The 12675-nt window shown below is 41.7% G+C and overlaps 1 protein-coding gene across 1 annotated transcript in view; it reads left to right on the plus strand.

Annotated features, from left to right (window-relative positions):
* The first annotated feature begins 4160 nt into the window (after nt 1-4160).
* Nucleotides 4161-12675, plus strand: part of PAH (phenylalanine hydroxylase) — a 107217-nt gene continuing 98702 nt past the window's right edge. The window contains exons 1-2 of the mRNA XM_056569885.1: nt 4161-4301; nt 5521-5625. Of these exons, the coding sequence (XP_056425860.1) occupies nt 4161-4301; nt 5521-5625 (246 nt within the window). The remainder of the gene's footprint in view (nt 4302-5520; nt 5626-12675) is intronic.

Consider the following 12675-nt stretch of genomic DNA (forward strand, 5'->3'; position numbering starts at 1 on the left):
CTCTGGTAACGTTTTGCCAATCACGATAATTCTGACATTGTTTTTTTGTCACAAGTTGTCCTTCATGTACATAGTAAAACTAAGCCGATATCATTTGTAGTTTTTTTTTACAATGCAAAAAATCATGAAATTTTTACAAAAAATTACGATTTTTTGCTATTTTAACACTAATTGGTTGCATATAGTTATACTTACTGACCAAATAGTTCATGAAACTTATACTTTCAGATGTCTACTTTATTTTGACGTCATTTTTTAGTTTTTAATTAACATTTTAAATTAGTTAGAACCCTAACAATTTAACTTGAAATTTTGAAAATTTTGAAAATTTGAAAAGTTAATTTTTTTTATGTGCTATGCAAGGTTTGCAGAAATTAAAAGGTAGTAGAACATAGGAACACCCCCCAAATGACCCCATTTTAAAAACTAGACCCCTCAAGGTATTCGCTAGGGGGTACAGTGAGTATTTTAACACCATAGTTTTTTGGCAGGAATTATTACAAAGTCAGTGTTAAAAATTCGAAAAATTGCAATTTTTCACAAATGCATCATTTGGGGGGCATATTTTTTGTACATCACTTCTGATATTGAAAGAAATGCACCCTATATTTTATTTAGCTGCTTGTCCCATGTTCGGAAATACCCCCGCTTTGGCCATATATGGTTCCTTGGCCGCGTGGTAGGACTCAGAAGGAGAGGAGCGCCATTTGGCTTTCAGGGCAGAACAGAACCCCCACCCCCACAAGTGACCCCATTTATATACCGCACCCCTACAAGTTATTGGCTGGTCGGCTGGCAGTATAACGCGTCTGTCTGTGACAGTTAAGGCTCCTGATGGATATTTCCGCCATGTTGTGGGAATAAGCACCCGCTCATGGCGAATATATCCATCACTGCTGCGGCTGGGTAGCTCAGTGTGTCCGCTCATGACTGCTGGCGGAAAATCCGCCGCTATGAGTGGACGCACAAAGCTACCCAGCCGCAGCAGCGAGCTCATTACCGTGACTGCTGCATAATGTGTAGGATCACGTGGCGGACATCCGCAGCATATTACATGCTGCGGATGTCCGCCAATGCGATCCTACACATTATGCTTTTTTTTTAAATTAGATTCATTTAATAAATGTATATTTAATATATTTTTTTTTACACTTTTATTACATTTTTATTTATTTTTACACTTTTATTTTATTTATTTATTTATTTTTACACTTTTTAATGCTTTGGAATACTTAGTACTCCAAAGCATTGCAGTTATATGCTGCCTGCCAGTTTTCACTAGCAGGCAGCATATTTCACTGGCAGGCAATACCCAGGGCAGACCTGGGGGTCTTTGTAGGACCCCCGGCAGCCCAGGTATGCAGCAGCACCCCGCGATCGCGATGCGGGGTGCTGCAGGAGAGACAGAGGGAGCCCCCTCCCTCTGTCAGAACTCCTTACAGCGCGCGGTCACTTCTGACCGCGGCTGTAGGGGTTAAACTGTCGGGAGTGAAGTGAACTTCACTCCCGGCCAGCCGCGGACACACACAGCACCCCGCGATCGCGATGCGGGGTGCTGCAGGAGTGACAGAGGGAGCTCCCTCCCTCTGTCATAACACTTACAGCCCGCGGTCACTTCAGACCGCGGCTGTAAGGGTTAAAACTGCCGGGACCGAAGTTTACTTCGGTCCTGGCAGTGCAGCAGGGTCCCGGCTGTGTGATACAGCTGAGTCCCTGCCGCGATCTTGTGGGTGCACTGGGCAGCACCCACGAGAAGAATGGACGAGTATAGACGTCCAGGTGCGGGAACGCCCGCCAACCTGGACATCTATACTCGTCCTTGGTCGTTATCGGGTTAAAGGGGTATTCCAGGCCAAAACTTTTTTTTATATATCAACTGGCTCCGGAAAGTTAAACAGATTTGTAAATTACTTCTATTAAAAAATCTTATTCCTTCCAATAGTTATTAGCTTCTGAAGTTGAGTTGATGTTTTCTGTCTAACTGCTCTCTGATGACTCAAGTCCCGGGAGCTGTGCAGTTCCTATGGGGATATTCTCCCATCATGCACAGCTCCCGGGACGTGACATCATCATTGAGCAGTTAGACAGAAAACTTCAGAAGCTAATAACTATTGGAAGGATTAAGATTTTTTCAATAGAAGTAATTTACAAATCTGTTTAACTTTCCGGAGCCAGTTGATATATAAAAAAAAGTTTTGGCCTGGAATACCCCTTTAATAGTCAGCATATTATATATTTTACCGCGCTACCCACTAGAATGTGAATTTAAAATATGAGGTTGTTTTTTGAGTCATCTAGAGCCCTCAGTAAATAGGCATTGAGTGATCAAACAGTCACTGCAGGTTCGCAGGTCTCCTGAACCTTGTATTAGAGCTCAGGATAAAAATCAATACTTTATATTGACCTGCTACAGATATACCGTATATACTCGAGTATAAGCCAAGTTTTTCAGCGCGATTTTTCGTACTGAAAACGCCCCCCCCCCCCCCCCCCTCGGCTTATACTCGAGTGAACTCTCCGCCTGTCAATCCCTTCGCAGTGGTCTTCAACCTGCGGACCTCCAGATGTTTCAAAACTACAACTCCCAGCATGCCCGGACAGCCGATGGCTGTCCAGGCATGCTGGGAGTTGTAGTTTTGAAACATCTGGAGGTCCGCAGGTTGAAAATCACTGGCCTTCATCATCATCCAGACCCCCCTTTAGTTTTCTACTCACCTCCCCTCGGTGGGAAGGAAGGGTGAGCTGGTCCGGGCCATCTATGCTGCAGGGACCGGCCGGTGGGGAGGGTTAGTCGTTCCGGGCTGTCCATTTTCACCGGGAGGCCCTCTTCTCCGCTCTGGGCCGGCCCCGGCCTAGTGACATTGCCTTGACAGCGACACACAGGGACGTCCGTGCGCAGCAGACGTCCCTACGCATGAATGTCCCTTCAAGGCAACGTCACTAGTCCGAGGCCCGCCTGGAACGGAGAAGAGGGCCTCCCGGTGAAAATGGACAGCCCGGAACGACTAACCCTCCCCACCGAATGGTCCCTACAGCATAGATGGCCTGGAACAGCTCACCCTTCCTTCCCACCCAGGGGAGGTGAGTAGAAAACTAAAGGGGGGTCTGGATGATAACGAGGCTTTCCGGGCATGCTGGGAGTTGGAGTTTTGCAACATCTGGAGGTCTGCAGGTTGAAGACCACTGATTGACAGGCAGTGATGATGAAGGGGGGATGATGACAGGGTGATGATGATGGAGGTGATAATGACGGGTGTCTGGATGATGATGGGGGGGATGATGACATGGGGGGGGGTGATGTATTTCCCACCCTAGGCTTATAGTCGAGTCAATAACTTTTCCTGGGTTTTTGGAGGGAAATTAGGAGCCTCGGCTTATATTCGGGTCAGCTTATACTCGAGTATACACGGTATATATACATATTAACTTTTGGCCCTACATTTTCAGGGCAGGAGGGGACCTTGTCGGGGTAGTTTAACTCAATTCATCAAAAGTGTGCCCCAAGAACCTCAAATTTATATGTATAATAGTGCAGTATACTGCTAGGAACCTTGTGTAGATGCTGGGATTTCCCATGGTGCTTTACACATAGGGGGAGATTTATCAAAATCTGTGTAGAGGAAGAATGGTGCATTTTTCTGGTTTTAGAAAATGGTATTTAAATGTCATATTACCCCAAGATATATTATAAACTGATATAGTGTTATCACAAATTCTACTGGCTTTAGCATTAAAGACCCAGCTAACCTTTGTGGGGGTCACAATATTGCCATGCTTGTATGTAAATGGTTGAAATAAAATAAAGAAAGATTCTTAAAGGGAAACTGTTACATGGAAAATGCAGTCTAATCGGCAGGCATCATGTTGTAGATCAGAAGGAGCAGGATAACTTGTCATTTATTCATGGAAATCTCTTCTCATTCTGGGCTAAGTAGTCAAGAGGGTGATTGACAGATATCTCTGTATAAGTAAGCGTAGGAAGCGAACTATCAATCACTGAGTAGGACCACCCACATGACTACTTAGCCCAGAATGAGCAGAGATTTCCACGAAGGAACTTTTCCTACAAAACTATACATTATATAAATCTGCTGACACCTGCAAACTGAACTGCATTTTTAGGTTCTCTTGTATGTATTCACACAGACAGTATCCTGCGCATGTTTGATGATCATGTGCAGGATTTAAAGCTGCAGCTTTTATGCATTGTAAATGATATGACTGAACACAGCATCGAACTTGCAGCTTTACATCCTGCACATCAAACATGTGCAGGATACTATAGACAAACATACTGGAGCGTTTGTTTACCAGCAAAAATATCTTATTTTTATAGGTAGAACTGTGACTTTTGGATTACAGTCCTTTTAGGGTAGGGTCACACATACAGTATTTTGCTGCGTATTTTCTACGCTGATTTTTCTACCTAATGACTTCAATGAGTAGGAAAATATGCAGCAAAATAAAGCAAGTGGGACCCTACCCTAAATGTGTATTTAGAAGACATTTCTAATCAAATACAAAGGCTCAAAAGACCACCTATGAGAAGACCACGTCTGTTCCCTGCTAAAGTTTGACTGATTTTCTGATTTTCATGTGTCCCAGCCTTCTTCTTTGATAGGACATCCCCCTAGAAGACCATTTTCCCTGCAATATTGGGTGGTCGCCTCAAAGAGTCTGGCACTTTCTATACAGATCATTCAACTCAATGGCAGAAGCTCCCCTGATCAAAGTATATAGTCCACTTCCAGCTATTCTCTCTTATCTGGCATTGCAAGCTCTCTAAAGCTGTATGTAATGCTTAAAGGGCTTCTCCGGTGGAAAACTTTTTTTTTTTTTTTTTTCTTAATCCTTCCAGTACTTCAGCTACTGTATTCTGCAGAGGAAGTTGTATTTCTTTTGAGTTCTTTTCTGTCTGATCACAGTGCTCTCTGCTGACACCTCTGTCCATATTAGGAACTGTTCAGAGCAGGAGAGGTTTGCTATGGATATTGCTTGTACTCTGGACAGTTTCTGATACGGACAGAGGTGTCAGCAGAGAGCACTCTGGTAAGACAGAAAAGAACTCCAGAAAGACGTACAACTTAATCCGTAGAATACAGCAGCTGAAAAGTACTGGAAGGATTAAGATTTTTTAATAGAAGTCATTTACAAATCTGTTTAACTTTCTGGCACCTGTTGATTTGAAAACATTTGTTTTTCACCGGAGTACCCCTTTACAGTTGGCAGCAACTGTGACATTTTATTATACTGGACATGACTAGTCTGGATTAAAAACACTTTTAGTTTATCTGTCCTGTTATAAATCAATAGGATAGCACATAGAATGAATATAGGGCAATGTGGTCCAAACACTGTGTCTCCAGCTGTTGCAAAACTACAACTCCCAGCAGCTGAAGGCTGTCAGGGCATGCTGGGAGTTGTAGTGTTGCGCACGGCTAGAGACACAATGTTTGGAAAACACTGATAGATTGCATGCACCTTGTTCCCACTTCTTCATAAAGTATCTTCTTTACACAGGAGTCTAATTACATTGAAGAAAGTACGAAAGACAACAGGATCTCTTTGATCTTTACCCTGAAAGAAGAAGTTGGAGCACTGGCCAAGGTCTTACGCATATTTGAGGTATGGATACATGTGCTCTTAATCTTCTTGTCCGTATTGTTTCTATTACTGTGCAATGTCACAAGCTGCAGATTAGCAGATTAATCTGTTTTAATATGAACTAATTGTGGTTGATTTCTACATTCCCAAACTATGGAGGTCTAAAGGGAACCAAGCATCAGATTATACCATATACAGTATAAGGTGGCAACGCGTTATATATGGTAAAATCTCCATCCTACCCATGCCCGGGGGACGTTCCTGCCCGCAGGTATAGTGAAAATATAAAGTTTGTAAGTCTACCTGCTTGCCCCATAAGTAGTCCCCTGGGCGAGAGCTATACTTACCTAGTCCTGTCGGCTGGATGTAATCATGCCCCCTCAGTGTGATTGATAGCCGGGATCACCGCTAACTAAGCAGATGGAGCAGAGCGATGACGCAAGCTGTCAATGACGTGGAGAGAGCGTGATTACAGTGCAGCAGATGGGACTAGGTCAGTATTGCTCCCGCCCAGGGGACTACTTATGGGGCCAGCAGGGAGAGTTACTAACTTTAAATCCTCACCATCACTGTGGGAAGTAACGTCCCCCGGGAATGGGGAGGATAAAGATTTTACAATAAATATATATGGTAAAATCTGATGCTTGGTTCCCTTCAAATTGCAAATGCTTAGAAATATTTTACAGAATTTCCTAAATACGTGTTTACACTTTTCTGGTTGATTCAGTATGTTTTGTCATTGTGCCCATTATCTATTAAGGAACCCTGTATTCCACATATAGATTTCAGACACCTTTATATTACTAGCTGAAAGTTACACTTAATGTATACTAACTGTAATAGGAAATGTATCCATTGACAAAATGCTAGTGAAACAACTTTAATATTTTGCTCATCTGTATTAAACAGTAAAATATTTGTTTACCATTAAAGAATGTTGTATTATAGATGTCATTGTGTAATATGGAGCACTGCCCATTCATGTAAATGAATTATACAATACGGAACACAGAAAGGTCTCCTTGAAAGTATAAAGGGCATGATGCTGGATTCTTACAAGATGCAGATATGGACACATAGCTCATAGAGATGACTGATGACTGTTTGCACATTCAAACTCATGCTTACCTTCTACGCTCAAGTATCCTAGAGGTTGTGCTGAGCTGCAGCATGAACATCTCCCTCCCCCACCCTTGCTCTGCATGATTCATTTACAGGGTTTTACTTCAAGCACTGAGCCTTGTACTGCACATCAGTCATGCAGAGAAGGGACAGATAGGGGTGGGAGATGTGCATGCTGAAGTCCAGTTCAGCCTCTAGGACACTTCAGGTTGCAGTTCAGCACAGCCTCTAGGACCCTTCAGCTTGCAGTTCAGCACAGCCTCTAGCACACTTCAGCTTGCAGTTCAGCACAGCCTCTAGCACACTTTAGCTTGCAGTTCAGCAAAGCCTCTAGGACCCTTCAGCTTGCAGTTCAGCACAGCCTCTAGGACCCTTCAGCTTGCAGTTAAGCACAGCCTCTAGGACACTTCAGCTTGCAGTTCAGCACACCTCTAAGGCACTTCAGCTTGCAGTTCAGCACAGCCTCTAGGACACTTCAGCTTGCAGTTCAGCACAGCCTCAAGGACACTTCAGCTTGCAGTTCAGCACACCTCTAAGGCACTTCAGCTTGCAGTTCAGCACAGCCTCTAGCACACTTCAGCTTGCAGTTCAGCACAGCCTCTAGGACACTTCAGCTTGCAGTTCAGCACAGCCTCTAAGGCACTTCAGCTTGCAGTTCAGCACAGCCTCTAGCACACTTCAGCTTGCAGTTCAGCACAACCTCTAGGACACTTCAGCTTGCAGTTCAGCACAGCCTCTAGGACACTTCAGCTTGCAGTTCAGCACAACCTCTAGGACACTTCAGCTTACAGTTCAACACAGCCTCTAAGGCACTTCAGCTTGCAGTTCAGCACAACCTCTAGGACACTTCAGCTTGCAGTTCAGCACAGCCTCTGGAACACTTCAGTCTGGAGATCAGCACAGCCTCTAGGACACTTCGGCTTGCAGTTCAAAATTGGCTACTGTTTACAAAAGCTGAAGAGATGACTCTGGAATTAAGTATACACGAGAAATAAAGGATCCCATTAGACCCAAAGAGAAAAAATAGGAAAATAAATACATATGACTGAATCACTGTAATGTATAGTGCAAGGCCATATTTACAGCTCATGCTGCCCTAGGCACTAACACTAAATACACCCCATTAGGATAACTAGAGTATACGTTACATTCAAATGCTGTTACAGATTCACCATGGATCTCCCCTATACACAGAATGTAAATCAATCACAAATCCACAATATATTGAACATGATGTAGCTGCACATTTGCTGGTAAAATTCACAGCTGTTTTGACTCACCCAAAGGGGGGAAAGGTATATTGATTGCAGAATAATAGGGGGAGGAGGCTTGAGTTTTTATTTTAGCACATGACCTTAAATTAATAAAATGTGAAATAATTGAAAGGGTCTGAAAACTTTCTGAATTGTAATTCTGGTTTTGCTAAAAAAGAATCTAAAGCATTAAAAACAGGACCAAACTTTTCTATGTGAACAAGGCATAGAGACATGTATCAAAGTGTCAACTTAAATCTGTTCACATAATATTGCAATGGGGTTGACAAATATTTCAATAACTGTAGATAACATGTTTTTATACTTAGGATTTTGGCTTATAAATATAATAATGAGACCTCACTGTTCAATGATGACATTTCTTTATAATTGTGACTTGCTGCTTTGGATTTTGTAACTATTTCTGTTTATATTTAATGAAAAATTTCACTTTAAAAGGAAGTTGGCAAATGGTGCAGCAAATGTTTGTGTTCTAACGCAAATATTTCTCAAGGACATCTAAAAAACAAATGTTGTTGTGTTTCAGTATCTGCTCTCTAGTCAACTGAGCACACGGTAAAAGCTAACTTTAAAGCAGACTTTCATCATTTTTGGAATCAGGTCATCAGGTCATCTACACACAGACTGCATACAATGTGAATAATATATGTGAAAAAGCTTAGGAAGGAAACATACCTACTGAGTGTTCAGACCCTGACCGATCGCTAGAATGGGCAGAGAAAGAAACGTACGCTGACTGAGAAAAAGTTTTTTTTTTTACTGACAGTGTCCAAATTAAATGTTTTATATTGTGTAGTCAATATGTAAATTAACCAATAACATTATAATATATTTAAAGTACATATCATGTATATGTGCATATGACAGGGAGATATTAATGTATCTGTATGGGTTGGTCAGAGGTGAAGGCATCATTCATGGGGTGGGGCTAGAGTTAAGAGACAAGATCCAGCCAAGCCTCCTGAGATAGTGTGGCGACCCAGGGGATTGTCTGCTGGGACTAGTAGTGCTCCTCCTAATATGTCAACGGCACTGTGAATAATGTGACAGTCCCCAGTGTAACCCGGTCCTAAGTGCACACAGCTTTGTTAATGGAGAGGCTGCATATGGTTGTGCTATGGTGGTCTTCTCAGGGCACATCGCTGTTATACTGTGTACTGGTCAGGATGCCCTTGGTGTTGTGCTGCCTGCAGATGGAGATGAGGAGCAGCACTATTTTGCTTGTAAAACTTTACATATAAACAGCAGCAACAGTTTGTTTAACAAAGTCCCAGGCTGTTAGTACTTCAAGAGTTAACGTAGTGTGCAGAGGAGAGGTATTTGCCGCAATGTAGCAGTCACTAAATAAACTTACACCGGTCATTTAGACCAAGAGGGCCGTTGGCCTCCAGCCAGAGGATCCAACGTGCCTCTTTAACCCCTTCAAGACCCGTGTTTTTCCGTTTTTGCACTTTCGTTTTTTCCTCCTTACCTTTAAAACACTTTAAATTTTGCACCTAAAAATCCATATGTTGGCTTATTTTTCGTGTCACCAATTCTACTTTGTAATGACATCAGTCATTTTACCCAAAAATCTACAGCGAAACGGAAAAAATAATCATTGTGCTTCCGTTTCTACGCAGTACACTTTTCGGTAAAGATGACACCTTATCTTTATTCTGTAGGTCCATACGGTTAAAATGATACCCTACTTATATAGGTTTGATTTTGTCCTACTTCTGGGAAAAATCATAACTACATGCAGGAAAATGTATACATTTAAAATTGTCATCTTCTGACCCCTATAACTTTTTTATTTTTCCACATTTGGGGCAGTATGAGGACTCATCTTTTGCGCCGTGATCTGAAATGTTTATTGGTACCATTTTTGTAATGATCTGACTTTTTGATCGCTTTTTATTCATTTTTTCATGATATAAAAAGTGACCAAAAATACGCTATTTTGAACTTTGGAATTTTTTTGCGTGTACGCCATTGACCGTGCGGTTTAATTAAATATATTTTTTTAATTCGGACATTTCCGCAAGCTGTGATACCATATATGTTTATTTTTATTTTTATTTACACAGTTTTTTTTTATGGGAAAAGGGGGGTGATTCAAACTTTTATTAGGGAAGGGGTTAAATGATCTTTATTCACTTTTTTTTTGCAATGTTATAGCTCCCATAGGGACCTATAACACTGGACACACTGATTTTTTACACTGATCATTGGTTTCTCATAGGAAACCAGTGATCAATGATTTTGCCGCTTGACTGCTCATGCCTGGATCTCAGGCACTGAGCAGTCATTCGTCGATTGGACAGCATGGAGGCAGGTAGGGACCCTCCGGCTGTCCTGTAAGCTGTTCAGGATGCCGCGATCTTGCCGCAGCGATCCCGAACAGCTCCCTGAGCTAACCGGCATTAGTTTACTCTCACTTTAGACACGGCGTTCAACTTTGAACGCCGCGTCTAAAGAGTCAATAGCGTGTGGAATCGCGATCAGTGCCACGCGCTATTAGCCACGGGTCCCGAACATTGCCCCGCGTTATGGAATGGGAGCCAACCCATGAAGTACATGTATGTCATGGGTCGGGAAGGGGTTAAGCAGCAGCAACTGGTGTTTGTCTTTTCCAGGAATCGCATTTTCCACTCTTTCTAGGGCAGCAAAGCGGACCGCATAGATATCGTTATTATGAACCTCAGCCATATGAGCTATAAAACGTGCAGATCTGGTTCCTGTCCTCAAAGAACGAAAATGCTCCCTTATTCTATGGGGCAAGGGGTGTTTAGTCTTTGTACATAATACAAACCACTGGAACATATCATACTATATACTGCATAGTCAGACCTACAAGTGATGCATTGTTTAACGTGCACAGTATAGCTACCTAGTTTGAACATTTTAGATTTCATGTTGTATCTGCAAAAAGAACAAGACCCACATGCATGGTTACCTAAGGGCCTAATTAACCTTCTTCTCTTTCAAGACCTTTCTTTTCTGAATATGATCCCTTATAGTTTTATTTTTTTTATATGTTATCACAGGAGGCACATCTGAAATGGAAGCTAAATCTATATCTTGTTGAATAATAAACCAATTTTTTATAATAGAACTTTTGATACAATTATTCATCAGGGAATTTTTAAAGGCAAAAACCGCTCGCCCTCTGTTTTTTCTGCTTTGAATTGTTTTTAAGCAAGGAGCTACCGGGAATCAAATCTACCTTAGCACAGGCATTTTTTACGATTTGTAGAGGGTAACCTCTTGCAATAAAGCTTTTTCTCCATCTCGTCAGCCTGCCTTTGATAGATCTTGTCTGTATTATTAATACATTTGTTCCTCAATAACTGGCTAAAAGGGGTACTATCTTTGGTCTTTTACGGATGGGACGAACTGTAGTGTATGACAGCATTTTTGGCAATAGGCTTTCTAAACCCTGATGTATGTAAGACTCCTCCTACTACCTCAATTTTAACATCCAATAATTCAAGACTCTGATTTCCAAACTCTGATGTAAATTTGATATTAACATTATTGATATCATTGAAATATGTAATGAATTCTTGGAATAGGGTTTCTGTGCTGTCCCACACTACAAAAATATCGTCCATATACCTCAAAAATAATTTTATATGGCTCACAAATGGGTTCAGTGGAAAAAAAACGAAATTTCTTTCAAAAATGCCTAAAAAGATATGTGCATACGAACATGAAATCGATGTGCCCATAGCAGTCCCATTTCGTTGTGTATACCATTGTTGACCAAACCTGAAACTGTTGTTAGTAAGTATGAACTTAATGGACTCTATATAGCTATAAAATCTATAAACTCCTGGGACTTGTTTGTGCACTCCAGAAACGTCGTCATAGCCTGTACACCCGCATCATGCAGGATGCGGGTGTATAGGCTCTTGACATCCATGGTGGCAAGCTTGTATTCTTGTCTGATTGTTGATTTTCACTATGGTTACGGATCACGTGTTATTTAAGCTTTGCTATCTGGATACGTCACACGCTAGTGGGCTTGACAAAGCGCAACTGTGCGATACGGACCGTCACCCCACATGACTGCTAATCCCCCGCTTACCATCTTGTCTGCCTTCCCTGCTTTTTTGATGTGCCTGTCGTCACAGGAATATATTAAATAAAGAAGTATTACTGGTTCATCGTATTTGGGGTGAGAGCTCCGTTATCTTCTATTAGGATTTGACACTGTACTGCATCTATACGTGTTGCAACACCTATGTATGTGAGATACTGGAAGTGCAGCATGACATTGTGGATACCAGGACCTGCATTGCTTCATTGTGTAGTTGTTCCAGGATTATATCTACTTCTGACAATGGACTTTTAATTTGTAGGTAACAATTGTGCTTTGTTTATAGACATTGCAACATTGTAATAAGTATGTTTCCCAGCTGTTGTAATAAATAAATGTGAAAGATAAAACACTGTGTGCATTTAGCTAATGGAATTCAGATGGTCTTAAACACAGCCCATAGCTTGAGCAATTCATTAGGGGGAGGTTCCTAGTTTACCAACAATGCTAGATTAAAGGTTCTGACAAAACTCTGTGAGGCAGCCTATGAGCGTTTGGCAGGGCTATCCACCCCCATTCACTTATTTGTAAAATGGATAACATCAGATGTCATTTACTTTCTCCACCCTCTTAGCTGAACATTTGTCAATA

The sequence above is a fragment of the Hyla sarda genome, chromosome 4 (assembly GCF_029499605.1).
Source record: "Hyla sarda isolate aHylSar1 chromosome 4, aHylSar1.hap1, whole genome shotgun sequence".
In the NCBI taxonomy this organism is placed as follows: domain Eukaryota; kingdom Metazoa; phylum Chordata; class Amphibia; order Anura; family Hylidae; genus Hyla; species Hyla sarda.